At 46.5% G+C, this 24,256-nt stretch overlaps 1 protein-coding gene across 3 annotated transcripts in view; it reads right to left on the bottom strand.

The window, feature by feature from the left end:
- The window catches only part of LOC106660203 (DNA N6-methyl adenine demethylase), a 57,372-nt gene that overhangs the window by 8,863 nt on the left and 24,253 nt on the right, over positions 1-24,256 (bottom strand). For all 3 annotated transcript variants that reach the window (XM_014383103.2, XM_023460982.1, XM_014383104.2), the window contains 4 exons: positions 10,184-10,258; positions 3,927-4,277; positions 429-666; positions 78-349 (listed from right to left, as the gene is read on the bottom strand). In XM_014383103.2, the coding sequence (XP_014238589.1) occupies positions 78-349; positions 429-666; positions 3,927-4,277; positions 10,184-10,258 (936 nt within the window). The remainder of the gene's footprint in view (positions 1-77; positions 350-428; positions 667-3,926; positions 4,278-10,183; positions 10,259-24,256) is intronic.

Raw genomic sequence — 24,256 nt, 5'->3', positions numbered from 1 at the left:
ATTACGAATGAATATTATGGTAAATTGAAGGTAATATTAACTTAGAAGTCAGAGAGATTGATTGTTCGGCAGCTAACCTGCTGCTGATAGCCATTGACGTATTCTTGTCGATCGTACGGGCCGACAGGCTGGGCGGTGCTGACCGTCGGGTCGATGTACTGGCCGTTGAGCTGGGCGCGCTGCTGCTGAGCACCGTTGGCCGGCGACGTGGCCGTTTGACCGGCCACCGGTGCCAGCGGCGAGGGCTGGCCCGTTATGGCGTACTGTCCGGGCGCGGTGCCAGCTCCGCTGCCCGCCCGTTGAAACGCCGACTGATCCGTCGTTATGAAGGTCTGTTGCTGGTACGCCACTGTGTGTGTGTGCATCGGAAATTGTAAATTAACCAACGTACGTGTAAAGCGTTTGAAAGGAGATGGGCTAGCACTTACCAGTCTGAGGGTGATAAGGGGTGGCAGTCGGATACTGCGGATGATACCTCAGATCGTCGATCTGATTGGGAATCTGCTGTATGAACTGCTGCTGCGGGGGCCAACCGGCCGGCGCACTGGGATCGACGGAGACCGCGCCCACGGGCGCTACGCCCTGATGCCAGACCGCGTTGCCGAAGCCCGCTGCCGGCCGGAAACCGGCTCCAGTGTCGCCGTAGAACGGCATCACGCCCGGCGACTGCAATGTGAAAATGGCACAAATTAATAACATTTCCTACAATTCGATAATAGCTCGGAGCCGCTGCTCTCGGGGGGCGCGCGTGCTAAACGATCGCATGGCGTCGCGCGTGGAAAAGTTTTAAATGGACGTGAACGAGATAGGACCCGAGATTACGGGAGGACTTTGCGCGAACAAGTGGCTAATACGCACGCACGACAGCGAGGGCGAGAGAGAGACGGTGAGAGAGAATACGGAAGAAAGGAGCGATGAGCTCTCTAAGCCGGGTTAAAACGCCTCTTAGTTGTAGTAGCAGTAGTAGTAGGAGTGGTTGGTAGTAGTCGTCGAGAAGATCGGCTGTTTGCGGTTACACGCAGAGTGCGACGCGGGGATGGGGCTCGCTCTCTCTCTCTCTCTCTATATAACTGCCTCTTGCAATCTCGATAAGATCGAGTACTGTCAAGGCACAGGGCCAAAAGCACAGAGGCCGGCTCTCGCTTGTACACGCTCGCTTTCGTCCAACTTCCTACGCCGCAGCCATTCTCATATCCCAAAGCTCTCGTTCTCTCATTGCTGCCTGGCAGGATAAGGGAATAAATCCTGCTGGCATCCTGACCTAGCCGCACGAACGTCGCTATAAGCACGTATATGTACGTCCAAAGTTGTTGCGCTTCTAGGTTGTTTTTTTTCTTTTGCTCTTTCCGTAAGCCCTCGTCATAGCTTAGATAACTACCGGTTGCTGCAGATAATTTAATTACAACGTCGACTCTTGCGTTCCATATTATCAATTTATATAGACATATGCGTGTACATAGACGATCAAGCTAGAAATTGCCAATATATCGGAAGCGCGCAAAACGAGGAGAAGAGCAACGCCAGCAAAGTCATCAAGCGGCCCATGCGATCGGAAAATTGAAGAGCTCGCGCAAACACGTATGTGTATAAGGTACGTCGAACACGTAGGATGTATGATCGCTAAATTACCTGTCTTGTAGTTCGCGCGCGGCTGCACATCCAATCAATTTTAATTAAAAACAAGCAATGGCATGCGAAGATCTAATAATAATTTTTCCGCCTTAATTCAGTGTATTATACGAGTATACAAATTCGGAGCAAGCGAGCGAGCGTGCGAGTGCCTAACGCAGCGCGCAAAGCACAAAGCTTAAAATGAGAGAAGAAGGGGCGGTAAAAGAGAAAGACAGAGCGAGAGAAACGGGCAGACATAGCGTAGAGCGGACCGAAGGTGTATATACGTGTGCGTACGTATGTGTGTAGAAGAGCGCGTACGAAGGGGTGGAAAATCGAAGAGACAACTTCGCACTCGCGCTCTATCTCGCTCTACACTATATATTTATAAGTTCACCGAGTTTACGGTGTCGTACTCCATTATACGCAAGCAGAAAGTGTCCGATCGCTCGAAAAGAAACAAAAAGAAGAAGGCTGCATCCTTTTTTTGTTGACGGGATATATTGGACACGGGAAACGAGAGAGAAAGATACGAGGAGTATTGAAAAGCAAAAAATGTAAAACGTTTTATAGACAGTCGATATGCACGACCCTGACCCTTAATACGTATGCGCTCGGTTAGCTGCGAGAGCAACAAACGCGCGAGATCAAAAAGAGAGACGAGTGAGAGCGAAAAAGGGAGCATTAAACCGCAGCTTTACAACACGTACACGCGCTGCAGGCACGAGAGATAGGCGCAGAGGCAGAGGCAGCGGCAGCAGCAAATCGAGAACGTCGCGCAAAGTGGCAACGTAGGCGCGCATATATAGCCGAGCGCACACGTCGAAATGGCTGCGCGCGCCCGCGTGTGCGTGTGTGTGTGTGTGTGTGTGTGTGGCGTGTGCATGACTTTCGGGCGAAAGAAGGGGGTGCAATGTACGTGGCAGTGGCGGTGGCAGCGGCCCATGGCGCGCACCCACGCAAGCACACATACACACACATAGACAAGTCTGTGAGTATGTATGCAAGGGTAGTGCGTTGGCTTGATACCGAAAGCGGAGGCGGCGGCGGTGACCGCCCTCGACGCGCTCTATACTGCTGCTGCTGCTGCTGCTGCTGCTGCTCTCAGACGCTCTTGCGAATCAATAACCGCAGGAACAGGAAGCCCCCATGCGCGCGTTAAAAGAGAGACGCCAGCAGCATCGCAGTAGCGGCAGCGCCAGCAGCACCACTGCCAGCAGTCAAGCACGTCAGAGAGATTACGCGTGCAAAAAAAATGTTTCGCTCTCTCTCTCTCTCTCACTGTGTCATGGCGTGCGGTAAAAGGAACAAGGAGTAACAGCGATATCAAAAAAGGAAGACAAACGTTTCGTATATATCGGTCAAGGCATCCTCCAGAGAATAAATATAGGCGAATAAAAAGGAAGCGCACGCGGGAGAGCTCGAAATAAAAAGGATTGTTGCATTCGGCTTTGTGGCTTTGTACTTTTTTTCCTTCATTTTTCTCCCACTGCTGCTCCTCCTCTTTTTTCCTCTTTATACTTTTCGCAACGCAGGATCGTGCGGCTGCTACTGGCTGTCAGCGGCAGCGGGTGGCTGCGGCGACGGAGGTACGCTGCGCTCCTCAGCGGCAAAGCACAGTTTGTGTTTGTGTGGCGTCCTTGAGGGAGCAGCTAGCGAGAGAGAGTATAAAGTTAAAAGGCCGCGCGCGCGGCGCGTCTGTGGCAACGGTGTGCTGCACAGCGCGACAGCAGCAGCAGCAGCAGTAGACTTGAATGTGCCACTCGAGGGGACGAGCTGAGAGCAACTAGAGAGAGAGAGAGAGAGAGAGAGCAAGAGCAAGAGACTCGTCTCCTGGCGCCTGACCCTGCGAAAGCGAAAGCCCCACTCGACTTTGCCAAGTTCAATGACGTTGCTATAATGCCACTAGCTGCTGCTATTGCCACTGCTCTTCGGGATGTTGTATGTGTACAGCTGTATGTAGCGCGCGAGAGAGCTACCGCTAAAGCCGCGCAAAAGCGAGAGACCGATTAAAGCTGCTGCCGCTGCCGCTATCTCGCGCTTTGTGTGCATCTCTCTCTCTCTCGCTCGCTGTCGATTCCCTTGCGGCTGAGCGAGAGTAGGATCACGGCACGCGCGCACACCACCGCTTACTCTTTCATTGTTGTTCGTACTACTGCACACTGTTACGAATGTATATCACATAGCTTTGGAATTGAAAGGACACGATTCCCAGGCTTTTCATTTTATCCTTTTTTCTTTAACGCGTCTCGTTTCGCACACTGACACCGTTAACATCGAGTTTGTACTGATCGAAGGTAATAACAAACACTTACCATTGAAACGACGGGTGGGCCGTTGCCGTTCCTCAGAGGACCTGGCTGCTGGGGACCAGCTGGATTCAGGCCGTCTTTAGTTTGCTGCATCGGATCGGCGTGTATGACGTTTTGCGGTTGCTGCGACTGTTGTGGCTGCTGTTGCTGCTGTTGTTGTTGCTGCTGCTGTTGCTGCTGCTGATTTGGCGGAGCTTGCGTAGGCGTCGGTAGGGACGTCTGTTGCGGTTGTTGCTGCTGTTGAGGCGGCTGCTGCTGAGGAGGCTGCAAGTTGCCGATCTGACCTTGTGGACTGCCCAGACTCGTTGGCGCGCTGTCCGGCGTGCTAACTTGTCGAGAGTTTTTGCGGTAGCTCTGCGAAAAGAATTTGAAAAAATTAAACACATTAGAAATAACAAAAATTGCTCACATTTAATTTTAGAATATCTTTACGAGGCGATTTGCGCACTTTGTCGATAGGGTTTAGCGAATGTTCGTACATACGCACATTGATACGTGGCAGGAGAATTTTATAAATAGCCACAGAGAACACATGCAACACAGACGCGCAGCCGTATAATGCGAGAAAGGAAAGAAACTTACATAAGCTCGACACCGCGACTACTATACTCGAGCGAATATGTGCGGCGAGTCGAGCTCGAAGCAGCTCATTGCGCCGATCGAACCATCGGTTTTCGCGAGCGTAAAATACTACGACCTGATGCATTGGTAGCGGCTGCACGTGAAAGTATTCTTCGATCTGGATCAATGTTATTGAATGAAACAATATCGGGCGAAATAATTTCGACAAAAGCGAGTAATAACGTATGTCGATCAAAATTATGAGAAAAGGAGCAAAGGCGGACAAAGAAAGGAAAAAAATTATGATCCGAGAGATGGACAATGTGAATAGGAAAGCCGTACACCCTCTTGTCTATTCATTCGTCAGAATTTTTTTCCTTCTTACCACGTCAATCATCTCAGTTAAAGTAAAAAAAAAATTGGATTGTAATATGGATAAATGTGCATTTGCGCGAATAGAGTCGCGATCGCGCGTGGAGGGGAAGTAAGCCGGCGATGAGCACGTGCTATTAAAGCTCATATATATAATGTAAACCCCTCTCCTCGTTTAAAAACGTTACATTATACCATCAAATGATTGTTATTGTGCCATATAAACAAGAGTCTAAAGGTGAACACTCACATACGCCGGATCGTTTTACAATTTCGATATCGAATTTACAGTCGACGGACTAACGTAAATGAGCAGCGATACGCGCTCGGCGCATGCATGCACGTTATCTTTTATATTTTTTTTCCTTTTTTACGATACTATCGCTGAAGCTGATAATCTTTGTATTATGCATGACTATAATACGAGCATCGTCGCGTATTATTTACATGTATTTTGGCTGTTTTGCACGTATGTTCTCGAAAAATATTTACAGTATTCGCGAGGTTATATACAAAAAAAGAGAAAAAATGCAATTAATGCAAGGTTCGATGAACCTCGTGTCGCAGAATTAGTTTGCTTATAGCTTTGAATTTTGCTCGAGCAACGTTTAACTTTATTTTTCTTTTAGTCACTATAGGAAAACTTTTTGCACATACGTATATACGTAGCAAGTAGAGGAGCAATAGTTGTACTACCGGCGAGCTGTGTGACCTGAATTCCAGGCCTTTTCTATGTGTACATATATACTGTAAACTAGTAGTAGCTGCGTTGCTATTGCGCAACGCTTGATGCTACATACACACACGAAAGAGAGAAAAAGACAAGAGAGAGACACTTTACACGGTGCACGAGCACCGGTCGTGTATACACACAGTTTACGTACATAAACGCTTGAAAATTCGCCGGCTTTTTTTCTTTTTCGTACGTGTATCCGAAGTACACACAAACTCGCCTCTTTGAGTGTCAATGATAACACCGAGCTGCGACGAGTCAACGAAATAGAAAGGACGGAGAATCTCTCGACGAATGGTGTAACAGTCCAAGGTCGTGTACAGACGAAATTCGAGTTTTATATGAATAAAAAATAAGCGTCGTTCACAAAATAAATATTCAAACTTAAAAGCATTTACACGTGAAATTACGAAAAAGGTAGAATTATTTTTGCAAGTTATATTATATTACTTCACATAAATTAAATGAAGTTCATTGGATGAATTGGTAAAAATGTATTGATCGCGTGAGAAGAAAGTACTTTGTCATGTCACGATCAATATATTCCACCCACGTATTTGTTTTATGTCACATGATAATTTGGGCTTTGTGTCACGTCAAGGAAACTACGCGCTTTTCTCAAAGCGGTCAAGCGATTACTTCCAAGTGCACAGAGCTCGCAAAAGGGCTTGTGTGTATCACAGCGTAACCGTAGTGTGTGTATGTTTATAGATGAAAACAACTATCGCTTTCTATAAATCGACGCAGTAGCTTGCTTTTTGCTCGTTGCTCCGTTTTTTTTTCTTATCCGAGCGCTCCGCGCGTCTCTTTTACTCACGAACCGAGTGTATGGAGAGAAAGAAAGAAAGAAAGAGAACCTATATAAGGTTTATGCTTTTTTTTCTCACACGAACACATACATACGTGCGCGCAATACACACCGTGCGAGCTTTACGATCGATACAGAGAGACTCGCTCTTTTTTCGTGTACAGTAAAATCACAGTATCAAATTCTCGGCTACTTTCAAAGATACTAAATGAAGCTAAAATGCACCGAGTCAAGCAGCACAACACTAAACAATATGACTGGACGCTGCGAATAAAAATCTGCGAATAAGCTATATAGCAGCCGGTCGTTGCACTCTCTGTCTCTGTCTTTGTCACTCTTTCTCTTTCCCTCTCGCGCGCTCAGTAGTCTGGCTTTATCAGTGACTTGCACACACAGTCGCGTGCACACGCATACACTGCGCGCATAGATAGCCAAACAACGACGCACAGCGACACTCACGTGTATATGTGTGTATACACTGTATATATTTACATACAAGCTCAAAAATGCACGCTCTAAATTATATATGTATGCGAGACGTCGGCATGCAATCTTGCTTTTAATATTATACATGCGCCACACCCCGCAGACGACGCCGGCATGAAGAGAGTGTAAACGCACCGCAGCAGCTCACATACACAAAAGCACACATGCACATGTACGCACGTACAAGCTCAAGAGCTTTTTAAAAAAATTTGTTTTCAACGGTGATCTATAAATATAATTTTTTTTTATTTACTTTTTTCTTTTTCTTTTTTAATTTTTTATCATCGTCGTTGCCTTATTATTTTTGTTTTGACTTTCACGTCTCACTCGATATGTATGCTCACGCTCGCGTATACGTTGTTGCAAAAAAGTCGAGGAGTCTACTGACGACGACGAAACGCGTCGGTTCCCTCCAGCGGCTCGCGTAGGTACTCTCTTTATATCCAGTAGTGTGTGTACGCGAGAGCTGCCAGCGCGCCACACCAGCTCCTCCTTCTCTTCTCTCTCTCTCCTTCTGTCTCTTTCATACGCTACGTGTATACCTATGACTATGGGCATCTATAGATATAGATGTGTATTGGTAGAGAAAGAGAGAGAGAGAGAGAGAGAGAGAGAAGCTCTCTTTGCCCCCCTCTTGGCCGTGCGCGCTTGTTGGCGTCGTCCGTCTGTCTTTTCCTCCCTCGTTTCTGCCCACACCGTACAGCCGACACCGACGATGACGACGACGACGATCGACGGCAGCAACTTGGCTGTCGCACTGTTGCGCTATATTAAATTTCGTTATTAATTAGTCCATACACAGTTCCAATTTACAACGAATTCATTACTCCGATAGCGATTCTCGATCGGTATTGTCTGTACGAAAGTCGGTAAAAAAGTAGCAGGTCTACCCGGCTTCGTAGGCCGTTGTTGTTTGGCTGCTGCGCAAACACATACATAAAGCACGAGCACACAAACGCAGGGCATACATCTCGTGTCGCACACACAGCGCAGAGAGCCAAGCTAGCATATATATCTCGCTTCTATGTGTTTTCTCTCTTTCCTCTCCTCCCTCTCTCTTTGCAGCCGTTTTCGCGCGCAGACTCTGACGTGCCTCCACCATACACCGCCGCTTCCCTCCCTCTTTTTCTCCATCATCCTATACATACATATATGAACGAGTCGTTGAATATATGCATTTTCAAAATTTCGCGACTCGGCTTCTCGACGTGGCCTGACTCGAGGCTGGAAAAGCTCAATTTTCTGCTTCTCGCGCTTGCCTCGAACTCGGTATAAAAGTAATAAGACCAGGCTGCATAAACTTGAAAAACAAATTTCTTTCTCATCGAACGTTCGGTCTATAATACTTCGGCGTATGGAGCTTTCTTTCACTCGCATGTATGGTAAAAATAAAATCATCTTGCCACGACCCTGAGTTGGCCAATCCTTTCAGACGAAGCTTGCATATACTTACATATGAGAACAAATACAATATTCTTATTTATTGACATATTCAACCTTTGCCAGGTGTTCAAACTTTTTTTGGTCCTTATTGATTATTATTTCGCAGAAACATTTCCCTGGTGTAATTTTCCGCGAAGGACGAGGGGTCGAATAAGAGCTAACAAAGAAAGCTCGCAAGTCACGTGCCGATTCGTTACGAAAGTTTGGACATATCGCAGGAGAAAAGGAGCAGCAAGGGGAGGGTAAAACCACAGAAAGTGGCACGCCTTGAGTTCTGCGAAAAGCTCCATCATATGGGGATATAAACTATATATAGACGGGTGGTACACAACGTTCTTTGAATCGTTTATCAACGAGGCATTGGTGGAGTAGCGCTAGCTCGCGATCCCGATGCACGTATACGTGAGCTCCGCAAAGGGCAACAAGTTGCCTCTCTACAACTGACACTGTATATAAGCTCTCCGCAGCCGCAGCAGCGAGTACAAACGAGAGTGAGGAGAAAACTAACGTGCATTTCGCTCGCTGGCGCGCGCGTGCCAGAGCCCAAACGGACCGAGAGAAAACGACGTCATCCCTTGGCTATGTAGCAACGGCATAGCGCATACGTACATTCTACTACTACTAGTGCACCGGTGAGAAACCCCTTTTGAGCGGGCGTCAACCGCTGCTGCCTATGTGCGGTTCTCTTTCGGTTCGAGCGGCGTCTTTCTCTTTCTCTCTCTCTCTCGCTCGCTGGAGCGCCGCACGCTCTACCAAAGCGACACACAAGCACCCACTCGACGGTAACGTTTCGATGCTAATTCCTCTCTTTCGCCCGTTTCTTTCGAGTGCGTGTTCACGCCACGGCACAGAAGCCCCGAAAAAAAGAGCGACAATCTACTTATCGCCGAGCGACAAAAGAGTCGAAGAAAAAAAACAAGAGTAATAATGCTACTGTGCAGCTATATTATGTACCGAGATACGATGACAAATGTTTCACATTATAAAAGGCAGTTTAGCAGTAGCCAATGCGACTTCCAGTTTTCGACGCTGCGTGAGGTCGTCTGTAAGATCTTCCAAAAGAAATGAACGTTCATACGAGTTTTGTTGAGCGCATTCGAATGTATCTTAACACGTTTTTTATTTCTTTCCGAGGCTGAAATATTTAATCCGTTCTTAATACCATCGGGTAAATTTTTCGATGACTTATTTATCGTGTATCTTATCTAGAGAAGAAAAAAAACTTGATTAGATATTCACGAAAAGAAGCTGCGAGGAAGATCACAAATAAAGGCGCATAAAAATGATGGTTAATAAAATTTATTGCAAGAAAATCCATTCGACGATATTAAATTTTTTTAATTTTCCTTTTCCTTTTTTAAATCGTTTATTAGCAATGAGCAAAAAAACGGGATGATTCACGACACCATTAATCACGTCAAAGTTTGAAAAATGTAAAAAAATTTCGGTATTCTAATTTATATGATAACGAGGTCTGCGCGCGCCAGTGTACGTATTATATATTGTGCCCGCGATGAGTACGTGTGTGTGCTGAAGCAGAGAATATGCGAGAGGAGCGCATGCATACGTTTAAGGTGAAAATTTTAAACATGGCGGTGTGCAAGAGAACGACCCGCAACGCAACGCCCGTCGATCAATAGCGCCTTGTTTAATATCAGTTCTCCAGCTCCTCTCCCTCTCTTCCTCTTTCACCATATAGGCAATTTCGAAACTCTAGCGAACCTTAAGGCTCTCTTGCCTCCTCTCCGGTGGCTACGCCGGAATTGCTTTAAAATTTTAAAGTGCACATACCCCACTTCGTGTACATAAATAAAATTTGAAATTTTTAAATAGTTAATTCTCTTTGCTTCTACTTACCCTCGTCGTGCCTTTGCCTCGACCTCTTCCACGCTCTCTGTATGCTCCTTCGCCCGTTTGTAAATGATATAGGTGCTGAAATACAAAAAGAAAAAATAACATTATTATCGAGTTGTTGATATATTTTTTCTTTCAATGCTGACGATATAATGAAAAAATAAGTCCGGAAATTCAACTATCATTATATCGTCCAGATTGGATTTTATATAGTAAAATCAAGGCTCGCTCGTTGTATCATCCAAATTGGCCTTGTTAACTTTAATAGAACCCGTAATAAAAGTATAACCTTCCTCGAACTTTACGACGAATTATCATAGTTAAGGCTTCGATTAAGCGCTGAATGGAAAAATTATTTCTCATCGAGCGAGCGCTCGACGCCTCAATTAAAACGGGTACAAGCCAAATTCCGACATTCAGGTTACAATATTGTTTTTTTAACGAGCACGCATTTTCATAAATCGAAATTTTTTTCGTTATTTCAAAGGTAAAATCGTACGAAAGAAAGCTGAAAAAGGAAAAGGACATACCGATCGAATGCGTTTTATCGTTGCCGGGCACGCACCTACTTCTGTTTCGCAGAAATCTACATTACCCTCGAAAGCACATTCGTGCACGCTACGCGCAGCAGTCGCCGATCGCAACTTGCGCTCGAGAATTACTTTACCGACGATTATTTTGTATCAGAAGGGACGCGCGGCGCTTTAAAGGCAAGCAAGGGTGAGCTTTCACTTCGTGTGCCGTACGAATACTGCGACTGTACGTAAACATATAATACGGCATCGAACGAAAAAAGAAAAAAAAATGACGATAACGTAGGCTCGTCATTCGTGATTATGAAACACGCAATTTTTGTTACGAATATATTTAATATCTTACTTGTGCCTTTACTCATGCAAGCTGCATAGAGCCGAATCATTAATGTTTCACAGTCAAACGAGCTTGTCGCTGCGCCACTGCCGGCGCGCTCTCATCGACAAGGCAAAAGAAATTTGCATGGCAGAGGCGCAGCAGCAGCAGCAGCAGCAACAGCAGCGAGAAAAAAATCAATACTACGCGTGAGATGCTTGCGTAAATCGCACGTACTTGCAGCAGCAGCAGTAGCAGCAGTACTTTCTGTCCGCATGCATTTACGCTCATTTTTTTACTCTTTTTTTCTCTCTTTTTCGCTCGCCCGAAGGCCCATCGCTGCGGAAGAGAGACGCGCGTGCAGCGTATGTATACGTTACGCGCATGAGAGTGCAGCGACGCGTCTCGGATACCGCGTCGTGTCTTTGTCAAACATGCATATACAGCAGCACATGCGTGAACGATCGTTTATGTTCTAATTCTCTCGTTTGAAAACCTCACATGTGAGAAAGGTAGCCGCAGCTATTATGTATGTATGCGAGAGTACGAGCTAATAAACGACCTACCTACCTACCAACCTATCTGCCAATCCACCCATCTAGTTAACGTTGAGCGTTGCAGATAAGTTGCGTACGTGTATATAGGTGTGCGAGTGTGCGAGCGCGAGATAGCGAAACGTTGGCAATAAGTACACGCTCGACAGATAGGGGCTGATGTGGTTTGTCACCTCCTCCAGCGGCGCATACGCACTCTCTCTCTCTCTCTCTCTCTCTCTCTCTCTCTCTCTCGCACACACTCATGCGCTCATGCTCTCCTCTCTGTGTGCTTTGTTTTCTTTTTCTTTTTCCTTTATTTTTCGTCCTCGTCGTCAGACACACAGCCTCTCTCTTCTCGCTTCTTTTTTTTCGATCGACCCCTCAGTAGGCCAAAACGCTCATTAGCCACGCGCGTGCATCCACCACCAGCATACGCTGCTGGCGCAAGGAAAAATCCGTGCGTGAAAAAGAAAAAAAAGATAAGAGAGAACGGGAGCGTTATTAATCGCAGAGGGATGATCCCGCATTATACGCGAAAGGGACACTTTTGCAAAGAGGGCCGGCGCCCCAACGTTTTATAACCGCACTTGAAAGTGTCCAGCCTGCGACGCGAATCTATTTACAGCTTGCGGTACACACGGTATAACGCTTCGATATGTACACACACAACGCGCGTCGATTTAGCAAGCTCGACGGCAGGCTGACGTTTCAATTCTCCGTACTTCAACTGCACACTACACTTTTTCATTTGGCTTTTTTGTCAATTGCATAGACCGTCAAAAGAAATGCAACGTTCATATACGTCATGTGGGTCTCTCTCTCTCTCTCTCTCTGTTTTAATTTTCGCGAGTCGCCAAGCGTGTCGGTCGCGAGGGCGCGCACCCGATGAATTATGTAAAAAACGTCGCATACGTGTCTAGGCTTCTTAAAGTCATATCCATCACCGTTTTCTTCGTTGTACTTTTTTTTCTTCAAGGCATTGCTGGCTTCTATATAGCGCGAGTTCACATAAAATGAAAATAAAAGTCATAAAAGTCCGAAACAATGAACGAAATTCCACCTTCGAAGCAACAACGCGCATATACACGCCACTGCAATACTGCGCAAGTACGAATAGTTGCGCGCTCGAACTCGAGGTATTTTTATGCGCACGTATAGCCGATACGATATATTATGCGTGTGTGCGCGTGTGTGTGTCGGGCCGGCCAGGAGGATATAAAGAAACGCGCGCAGCTGTTCCCGCGTGATTACAATTCGACGATAAGCTAATTAAAATATCTCGTGCGCCAGGATAGGTCGAGTTCTCTCTCTCTGTGCGTGTGCGTATGTGTATATGCGCTATAAATACATGCCGCGCGGCGCGGAGCAGCAGCAGCAGCAGCAGATGCACACACGTTGGCAATGCGAGAGAGCCTAGCCGAAGTCGAAATCTTCTCCGGCTATCTATAATACGAGCGGCATATATCCTTGGGACGCTCGCGCGCGCGCTATGTGTGCAATTAATGGCTTGCTTTTATGAATTTTATGAGCTACTCTCGCTCACTCGCTTATTATAAAAACGGCGCCTTTATACACGTGTATTATTTTTTTCAGCTCTCTCTCTCTCTCTCTCTCTCACTCTTATCCTGCGTCCATAATATATAAGCAGCAGACACAACACGATCGATACGTATTTATTTGCACAACATCGCGATCGTCTATCGGCCGCACGGATCTGTCGGCGAAAATTAAGGTTTCGTCGTCTCTCGCCGGCCTGCGCGCACGTTCCGCGTAATATTAAAATCCAAATAAAGAGAAGAGCCAAGCGTAAAGAGCCAACACACTGCACACAGGCTAAAGCCAATAAACTCCGGCGAAAATTCATCATCCTCGCGGCTGAGCGCGAGCGCACATGGTCACGGGTGCGTGTGTGTGTGTGTGTCTGTCTGCGCGCACACGCATTCCTGGAAAGTGATGCATACACCGCACTGCAGCGCTGCGTCTGGTGCTGCTGCTCCACGCTACTTGCACACACACACCCACACACACACACACACATGCATTTGTAGGTATACTGCGTGCTCATTATCCTACGAGCTCCAAGTATGCGTATGAAAAAAATCACGAATAATATGTTACAGTATACACATATAAAAGGCTCTTTAAATGTGTACTGTACACCCAGACATTCAGGATCGTATAATGCACGCACGCGAACGCGAATAATAGTTAAGATCGGGCGCGCGCGTCCAACGTTTGTTCATTTTCGCGGGTCTCGCCGCATTATTTTATTTTAATGTGTGAGTGGTATACGTATTATATATTATAAACGACGCCGTGAGCAGCAGCAGCTGAGTCATTTTTTTAAAAGTAGCACTCAACTTACACGTATATATACGAATATATACATACGCGCGAGTACATTCAACGCCTTATGTCGACGATTGTAAATACATACAATTGCAGCTGCTCGCATTCGCCATCGTACTCGCGCTCTTGCTCATGTGTGTGTGTGTGTGTATGTGTGTGTGTGTGTACGCACATATATAAGATGTCGACAATTCTTAAACATATAGTTGCCGAGCGATGTACGCGCATATTTGAAAAAATCGACGCTTTTTTCTCTTGTCTTTAATCAGCGATCCGATGCACTATGTAAGGACGCGTTGGCCGTTTGACAATTATCCACTTCAGAAAAGATTATGCGAAGCGTCTAGTCTCTCGCATCAATCTTGCATCACTGCGAAAGCATCATCATTCTACGTGCGTATGTATAAAATGTATGAGCGTCTACGACGTTTGGATCATGATTCGAGATGAAAGGAAAATTTGGAGAATAATCCCTTAAGGACGAGTACATGCCTCCTATACAAGATATTCCTATTGTTCGTCTGCGGCATTCCGTACAGTGCATGCACTGCTATGTATACACACGTACTATTGAGGGCTTTTGAGATATACAGCTTCGTGCAACGGTTCGGAGCGACTCCATATATACAGGAACAGCTGGTTGCTCGTCCGATAGCGCACACACATATAAGTCATATATTTTCTTTTGCGCTCTACGCACCGAGCGACGCCAGTGTGCGTCGCTTTAATTTCGACAATAATCCAAATTTGATGTATCTCGTGCTGTGCGTGTCTCTCTCTTGCTGTCTCGAGCTCTCCTTCTATATGTGCATGTGTATAGATGTCGAATGTGTACATATATGCGTTCATGCGCCGTGTATGCGCGTCTGGGTGTAGTACACGCAGTTTATTATAAAGTTTGCGAAAGAGAGAAAGAGAGTGACGACAGATGGCCAGCGACGATCGCAAACGAGCCGTTACTGTTATTAGAGGAAACTTGGAGTGCGCGCGCGCGCCAATCTTGCAGGTCATTACTTGGCAAAAAAGCACACAAGAACACGCAAAAATTAGCTCGAGAAATTCGGAAAAGCGGATGAACGATGTGCACATCGCAAACGTCCGACATATCGCAGCGAACTATATAATACATCGAAGAAATAATCTCGGAGCAGCAAGCCGTGTGCGCGCGCTCGTTCACCCAAAAGCACGCCGCCGAGTTGCTTTTGCAGCAGTATATACGCTTATATATAACGACCAATTGCAGCGCGAATCGATTTTTGACGCTGCGAAAATTTCGGAGGAGAGAAAGAACGCGCGAGAGAGAGAAAGAAACAGAAAGAATAATAATTTCGAATTATCCCCGCACCGACGATCAAAATTGATGACTGCACGTTGCTGTGGTGATGCTGCGCTGCTGCTGCCGCTGCCTAACTTCCCCTCTCCTCTATACTCGGCTCAATCCACGATGAGCTGCGAGAGCTCCGATCCGCACGCAGATATTTTATTTGTTGTATACCGACGCGAGCTTATAAGAGCGAGACAGAAAGAGAGCACATGCGTACGCCATAGGCCGTACATCACTTTTTTTATCTTTGAGCTCGCTTGCATTATATATATGCGGACACGCGTACACCTAAGTCACGATTCTCTTTTTTGTTTATCTAATCCATGATACTTTCGTTGAGCATTGTATGTATCAAACAATAATATCGAGCAGATATACTTTTGCAAAACGTTGAGAAAATAATAACTCCTTTTTTTGCTCATTCGAAATAAACAGGCAATTTTTGCTGAGGTCGGTAAAAATGTTTCTGTCTCTCCTTTTTTGCTCGGATAAATAAGGCCCTGGCTTGTCTTGGCGCGCGAAATGCATATATACTGCCAGGGCTATAACGGCTTTAATAATTATTTTTACAACGTTTCCGAGTATATACGCGCACACATATACAAGAGTACAGAAAGAGAGAGAGAGAGAGAGAGAGAGAGAGAGAGAGCACAAGCAAGCCAAACGAGCGAGTGCGTCGGTCTCGCTTGGGCGCCTTGCAGCTGGCTTGTTTCAGCAGCAACAGCGCTACCAACAACCCCGTGACATAAGGGCGTCCCTGTGGCTATGTGAACTCGTGCGCGCGCACATTCGTACATATATATAACACACAGACGCAACACGCAGGATGCACATTCGACTTTTTTTTTCATTTTGAAAAATTACTAATAACAGCCTGCTGCTACTGTTGCATACTAACACAAAAGGCTCTTGAATTTTCTCCTTGCGTTTACTTCTTTGAACAGCGTTTAGCTTTTTCTCCTGTTTCCTAAAATCCTAGTTTTGCATTGCATTTGTGAATATGTATTTCGTGCTGGACAGAGCGTGGGAAGTCGGACGGCAGCAGCAGCAGCAATAGCAACAACAACATCGCAAATTGGTCTCATTTAAAAACTATGCGCGTCGCGAGTGTATGTTGATTGTGTTTACATCGAAGCGAAATGTGAACCACCACAAAATGCGTATATAATAGCCGATCGTTCCCCGTTATTATCGCAATGACGATCGGAAACCGCAGCAGCGAATGTCGAATGTATCGTCGATATAAACATTCTATCGATACGTTCTGCAGCGTAATTGTTGTTAATATTTTTTTTTGAGTTAGCATGTATGCAACGATTGCCATCGCATCTATGTTGTTTACGCCCGCATATGGTATACGTGATTTGATTTGGCTCTGATACTGCACAGACTAGCCTAAACAGCAGGAGCACATGGCCAGTTCGTACGAAACAAACATATACCGTATATAAATTCGACTCTTTTTCGATGTATACACGAACAAGTTGCTCTCTGCGAAAAGCAGATGTACGCACGCGGGGCGCATGTGTGTAGGTCCTTTTGCAGAATAGTTGCAGAGTCAAGGCATTCGTCACGGATCGATAGTCATCGCGCAGGCTTCGGACTCGAGCGAGGAAAAAAAAATAAATACAAAAAAAGGAGCGAAGATGAAGGTGTCGATCGCCGAAGAATCGACGCTGTAATTTTCAAGTGCCGAACGAGCGATTATGGTAGCAGTTCTAATCAGCAGGTGCTTACACGTGTATGTATTTGTGGCGTACCGGAAGAGTTGGTGTACATTTGTATACATTCGAATAAATACATGTAACGTGCAGCGTCCGGTCGCAGCGCAGAGACACCTCGAGCGCTCCTTCACCTGAGCTGGCTAAAGACTCTTATCTCCGACGCCGCTAGAAGGAGTACGAGAAAAGTACAAAATAATGCTTGACTGACGTTTCGAGAGACAATTACACGGTACGACGAAAAAAGAAAGGTAAAAAGACGTCCGGACGGTTCGTTCTTGAGCATTAACATATAGCGCATTGTAAAGCCAGTGTGTGTATAATCGCTTGTTTCCTATACAGCTAGCTGCGCTCCAACGCAGCTACGTGTGAGAGAAAGAGAGAGACAGAGAGAGAGAGCGATCAAGTAGTAAAAACTAGCGTCTAATCAGACGCGACACGCATGACACGTAAAAAGCAAAGAGACAATTAGACAACGAGTTAAAAGAGCATCGCGCGTGGTTCTATATGCGTAGCAAAACACACGTGGCAATATTATTGTTTTAGCCCTAGGAATTCAGTGAGAGCGTGTTAGCAGTCGATGGCCTAGTGAGAGAGAAATAGACCGCGCGTGGACATATACGTGTTACATAGGGAGGGCGAAGAGAGTCGGGCGAAAATGAGCAGCAAGTGTATGTTGTATAGTATACGGTGTATAGCAGGCAGTAGTAGTATGGTATAGCGTGTATTCGGGAGGGTCGAGCACGCGCGCGCCGTGTGATCCCTGTGCAGCCGAGAGAGAGAGAGAGAGCTCAGTGGAGCTCGGTGGCGTGTTCCCTCTGCTCTTTTCTACCATCAAATGAGGGATTTCATTCATGCCCCCCAGCAGTTTATGTGTGTGTGTGTGTATAGCAGCAGCACGCTGTAACGCGTACACGAGTCGTACGCTTGTCGTACCCTCGTTGTAATACAGCACGCGAGTGTTCGATCGCTCTATTCCCTCCTTTTCTCCTTTCATATTCTTCGTTTCTCTCTCTCTCTTTTTTCCTTCTTTATCGCGAACTCGGGCGTGCGTCCTCGTATGCTGCTGCTGGTTGCTACTGCTACTGAGGAGAGTATATTATGTGAATAAATTCTTTTGCTCGTGCGGGACTGCGTCTTCTTCTTCGTCGTCTTTCGCTTCTTTCGCACATATGCTGCACGTACATAATACAGCAATATATGAATGTGTGTGCAACGGTAGTGTGACGGCAGCGGGCAGGCAGACAGCACAGACACAGACCACACCGCAGATAAATAAGACGAAAAAAAAACGAAGCAAAAGAAAAAGGGTAGCCAGAGCTCGACACGCGCCTCGTCATCGGCGCGCGGCTTTCTTTCGTGTATCACGATATGTGTATATATTATATACATACATACACACACGCTTATGTGCACTCGTACAAAAGCAGCGCGCGAGCGAGTGCAGCAGTAGCTTTTTAGCACGCGCGCGTGCGCGCATCTTTTGAGGCGAACGTGAGGGAGCGACGAGGGCCGTGCGCTGCAGATCTGAACCAAGAACCTGAGAGTTATGGCCATTTGATATCTTAATGATGGTCAAGCCCTCTTGGCGTATCAAAGCAGCAGCTTGCAAGCGGCACTTAAAGCAACTTATTTCAATATCATCGCGCGAATACCTACATTGCTTATGATATACAACGATGAATGAGGGTTTTCTCCTTTTTTATGTATATACAAACCCCGGCAGCAGCTAGTTGTGCTCCAATCGTAAGTAGAACGAGACGATAAAATACTTCTTTTTTTATGTAGTGAACAAATTTTAGAAAAGAAACGCAACTCCCATTTTCGAATCTGGTTCTGATTATTTTCTTTTGGGGCGAAAAATGCCCAAGGTGTGTGATTTAGTGGGAGTTACTCAGGCTGTGCGCCACGTCCCCTTGCGCGGGCCATGGATTTTATGTAGCTTGGCCCACTTCCTGCCACCTCCTTTGCCATTTTTACACGTGTATACGTAGCTTCGGTTTCTACTAAAAATCGCCCAGCGTAATTCGACTATCGATTTTTTTTCTTCTCTTTCTCTCTCCTTCGGTCCAACCAGCAACAGCAGCAACATAATGACACGACTCGATTTCCGGACAAAATTATCTTCTCCTCTTTAAACGCACCCATTAAAATCGTCTTGGAAGTATACGATGGCATTCTCTCTCTGCGCAGCTATGTACCTGGTCATGGTTGGCCATTGTAAGAAAAAGAGCTCGAGACTTTTGCGCGTGCAGCACAATCGTTTTCTCGAGTACTCTCATTTTTCAGCCACTCGCTCTGGCTTGTGCTTGCTCCTGCGAAAATCTGCGCGACCCCCTTGCGTATTTTGGCCCCGTACGTAGTATAGGTATAGGTGTACGTGTGCGGTCGCAAGTCTATGCGTGCAAGGCGTCGTGCAAGACTTGCATTTGAGCCTGTATGTGCGAGGGTGTGGCACGCTTCCACATAATTAGGCATCATACAGTAGGGGGACTATAATTCCCCCTTTTTTCGGAGGCATGTATACACCGAAGAGAGAAGGAGAGAAGGAGAAAGAGTACCCCGTAGCAGTCGTAGTAGCTCGCACACACGCCCGCTCCCACGAGAGATTGGGAATGGTGCATGGCACGAGCCTTCATAATCGCGCGCAAGCATGAGCGAGAGAGAATGAGAAGGAGCTGCTGCCGGGAGCTCGTGTCGCTTCTCTCTTTCTCTCGATATTATGTAGCAGCATCTACCCAGCAGTAGGAGCAATAACACCGGCTCGACTCTTATGCAACGCGACTCTCGATATTTAAGAACCCCACGCGTGCCTTTGCTCCGTGTATATACCTATACGTGTTGGCTTGCACGCGCACGGCTATGCACCCTTCCTCGAGCCACCATTTGCTGAAGGAAGAGCTTCGCTGAGCATCAGAATGAAGAGAATGGAAAAATCGCGATGCGGATCGTTTAATGGCTTCTTCTTCTCTTTCTCGCTCTTCGAGAATTGACAACGATGCGTATTGCATACACCGTAAGCTTATGTCATTTTTACGCATTATTATTCAAATGTACGTCAAAGGGGCTGCGCTTAAACGTACTTGTAGAGCCACGCGATCAGGGTTGCGCAAATGCGACGCATCACAGAAGTGTAACGATATATATAAACGATCGTTTAGCTTTTCCTCGCTAACCCAGATATATCCGTCAGTTCGTCGTGATACGCGCGCCTAGGCTCTCTTTCAAGAGGGAGTTGACCCTGACCCCTGCGTAGTGGCTGCCTGCCTATAAGCTGCGGCGCGCGCGAGTCATCGGTATAGTAAGCAGCAGCATTCGCGCGCGTATACTAGCTAGCGCGCAGTGCGAGGCCATGAAAGCGGTGACGGTGCGGCAACGGGATAATCATAAACGGCGCTTAAAGTACCTCTGCTACACTGCCGCCGCTGCTGCTGTTTGTCTGTACGTCTGTCTGTCTCTGCTACTGCTACTCCATTGGCGCAGTAGTGGATGGTGACGGGCGCCGCCGCTGCCGCGGCTTTGTATACCCTATGCGGTATATGCCCATGCTACTACTACTGTGTTTGTGTCAGAGGGGACACCAAAAACAGTAGGCGAGAGGGTAGCTGAGCGATCATGCACAGTGCTTATATTATAGTAGAGCAGCAATAGGGTCGAGCACGCGGTAGAGACGCACCGAGCGCATGTAAGTTCGCACCGCCTCTGCCGCCGCCTCTATATATACGTATGTGTGTGGTCGTGTTAATTGGACTCTAATCACGGGCACGATCCGACAGTCGATGACGATCGCACGCAGTGCCCCGCGCGCTCGCCTGCGACACTTATATTATGTATACATTTAATACTGGCAAAGGGAAGGCGCAGCACCGTATCATACGTAGTAGGTACTACTCGTCTTCGAAGGGAATCGCTCTGTTCTGCCTGTGCGCGCGTACGCGAAAAGAAGAGGGGTGCGAATCGGCCCGTATAGGAATATGACTTTCTCGCTCGCGCGCGCCGCACACGCAGCTTTTACATGCTTTGTATGTATGTATCGACTGACTACGTATACATTATGCACAACACTGTCAAGGTCGACGACCCCTTTTTGCTGCATTTATATACGCACAGTCGTGCCAGAATCGTGCGTGAGGCGCTAGGTCAAGGTTTTCCACCCACAAGCAGCGGCACTAGTGGCAGCCCGCTTCCGCGAGTTTGCGCACTATATTCGCACCGGTTGGCAGCTCTCGGCTTATATAGAGTCAGTCAGTGCGGGACTGCGATTTCATAGTGTTTATGATTCCCGCACTCTTTGGCTTTCCCTCTCTTTCTCGTTCTCTCTCTTCATCTTGTGCTCGCTTGATGCACGCGCGTATGCTTTAGCCATTGACAGGCACCAGTAGCAGCAGTATAGGCTCTTTCTGCCAGTGTTTCTCTTTCTATATATTTAATCGTTTTATGCCCGCGCGCAGTGTGTACACGTTGGGGTACAACACCGAGCAACCAACTAACGTCGATGCGATGTTGGTCTCTTTCTCTCTCTCTCTCTCTCTCTCTTTGCTGGAGCGACACTAACTGTCTACTTCCTAACTTAATCCGTAACTTCCGACACCGCGGCAATCTGACATCCTTTTTATTTTCATTGACGAGCTCAATCTATGATGTGCGATGCGTGCGAGTATACGTATGCACGCTCTGTGTAGGCTTCGCGATTTGTTCCCAGGATTTTTCAAACTATATCACGAGTGAACCCGAGAGAGAAAGACCCGCTCGGAACTGGTTGTATGCTTGCTGCAGTACGTAAGTCAGTACGAGATTGGAGCTGATCAATTTATAAGCCTCGTGATTGGAAGAGCACGCGCTCGCAGAAATTATTATACGCGTTCTCCCGTGCTCGTGCGTACGCACCAAAATCAAACGAACTGGTCGTGCAGTTAGTCTGAGAATGAAACGAAAAAAAAATCTGCGAGCTTGCGCCCAGCCAGACATGTAGCGAGCGAACGGATTGAACGAGGCCTCGATGCTGCGTTAAGCGCGACGCAGCAGTTCTATCTAGCAATATATATAACACAAACACAGACTTGCGCGCACACACGCACAGTACACGGCTGCTGCACAAATTGGTCCAGTGTGTAGAGCGTTGAGTACGGCTTCCGTCGTTCACATTACAGGTTCATAAAACCTGTTAACCAGGACTGATTATGCATGTCATACTCGTGCAGAAACAGCAGAAGCAGCTATATAGGAGCTACATTATCATAATATTCGAGCGCGCGGCTACGCATAATCGTTGAGAGAGCGAGCGAGAAAAAAAATCACCGAGAGCGAAAATCGTTTTGTGTGCGCGTCGTGCAATTTTATATCAACGACTACGACGCGACGGTCGTCTCTCGCTCGCTGTCTCTCTCTTTTCAATTTACGCGACACATGCTCGAGCAAGAAGCCTATAGAGCCCTCCTGCCCGAAAGTATTAAGTGTATTTATTTTTCACCCGCTTGGAGTTTTGCGGACGAAACGAAATTCTTCGCTCTCGTGGGTTTAGATGCCTGCGTAGTAATTCTCTTCTTCTTTCTCCTTATATACACGCCGGGCGTTTATATGCGCCTGTTTATACCGGCATGGTTGTTGTAAACGAACTATGCCAAGTATTTCAATTAAATCTCGAGCTGTGCAATGTGTATGTATTGTCAAGTTATACGCTACGCAAGTGGGTGTCGGCAGAAACGTTAAAAACGAGACCGTTAAGATATTTCGCATCGCTACAGAAAAAAATGTGTGATACGTGAAAATTCATTTTAGCCGCACGTGTTTAACCTGATGTAGCAATTGATTCATCGTGACACACGTATGTTACATAAATACTTACAGTATGCGGTATACTTATGAGAAGCAACAGATAAATTTATACGCCTTACGTTATATAGGAGCACGGGTGGGCGCAGATATCCTTAAATCTTTCTTTATCGTCGAGTTAATTCGACGGCGGTACATGCGCGTGCACCACCGCCCCCCAAGTCGAATAGCTGCTGTCACACGCGCGCAACTCCTACGACGGCGATTGTGGTATTGGGGTGTGTATAATGCGCACTGCTGTATAGCTATATATGGCTCGCACGCATAGCGATAAGTCGGAGCGCGTTAGATAAACAGCCTATAGGCAAGAACTCGCGCGCGGTTTGAATTACCCCGCGGCTTGCACAGATCGATTGCAGAGAAAGTAAATAAAAGCTACCGGCTGCCTCTCTGAAAAATGTCAAACGAATTATGAAAAGCCAGAGAAAATGAATTATCTTAGGGAGAGCGAGAGAGAGAGAGAAAAGGAGACTCGTTTTGTCGAGACTCTGCTTCGACTTGCGTGTACTTATGTACCGTAATATAATACGCTTGGGAATCGTATGCGGGCCCAGATCGGATGAGGATTATAATAAAGGAACTGCAGATGATGATGATGATGCTTGGTGGAGAGAAGAGATGATAACCGAAGTGTATTTTGGCAGGTAAGCCTATGGAAAATTTGCAAACGTCTATCCACTGATTCAAACAGTTGGCGAATAAAAATATGATAACGACAAATTGCAGCACGTCTCAACCGAAAATTGTAAAGCCTATAAATAATATCGTGTAAAAATTCATTGTATAATTGTGTGTACCATCACGTACGCGCATTATGTATGTCTGTAGGTTAATGCAATTCGTACGCACGCGCTTACATTTCTCTCTGCAGCTCGTATACATGCACACATCTCATTCAACAGCAGCAACAGTAGAAGCAGCAGCGAAATTGATTGATAGCTGCTCTATTGTTTTAGAGCTTCTGTGCTGTGCACAAGCCGCTGCATATAAGTAAGTAAGTATAAGCTCTATATAGTGCGCAATCACCGCCGTACATGTAGTAGCCTGATACGAGAGAGCGAGCGAAAGAGAAAAAGAGAGTGAGGTGAGACAGAAAAAAAATCTTCTTTCGTTACTTGTATATGTATATAAATTTAATGCGAGTACTCATTGTGACGCGTTCCTCGAGCTCGAGCCCAACAGCTCTGTCTCTCTCTCTCACTGAGCCCAAAGGGATGATGGATTTGGCAAAGATATTGTTATAGGTCCGTATAAGTGTATTATATATATAGAGGTGCTCTCTGCAGCGCAGCCAGAAGCTCGCGTATATACCGGCAGATGTGTCGTCGTTCCGTGTGTTGTGCTCTCGCAAAGAGATATACAGAGAAAGTAAGTAGTTGTGAAAAACCGGTCGCATATAAATACGGTGTTGATGTAGCTGCTGCTGCTACTGCTGCTGCTGCTGTCGGGGCGCGTCGCGAATTGC

The sequence above is a fragment of the Trichogramma pretiosum genome, unplaced genomic scaffold (genome assembly GCF_000599845.2).
Source record: "Trichogramma pretiosum strain Unisexual culture from Peru unplaced genomic scaffold, Tpre_2.0 scaffold18, whole genome shotgun sequence".
Classification (NCBI taxonomy): domain Eukaryota; kingdom Metazoa; phylum Arthropoda; class Insecta; order Hymenoptera; family Trichogrammatidae; genus Trichogramma; species Trichogramma pretiosum.
Note: the sequence above shows the minus strand (reverse complement) of the source record. Positions and strands in the feature narration are given on the sequence as shown.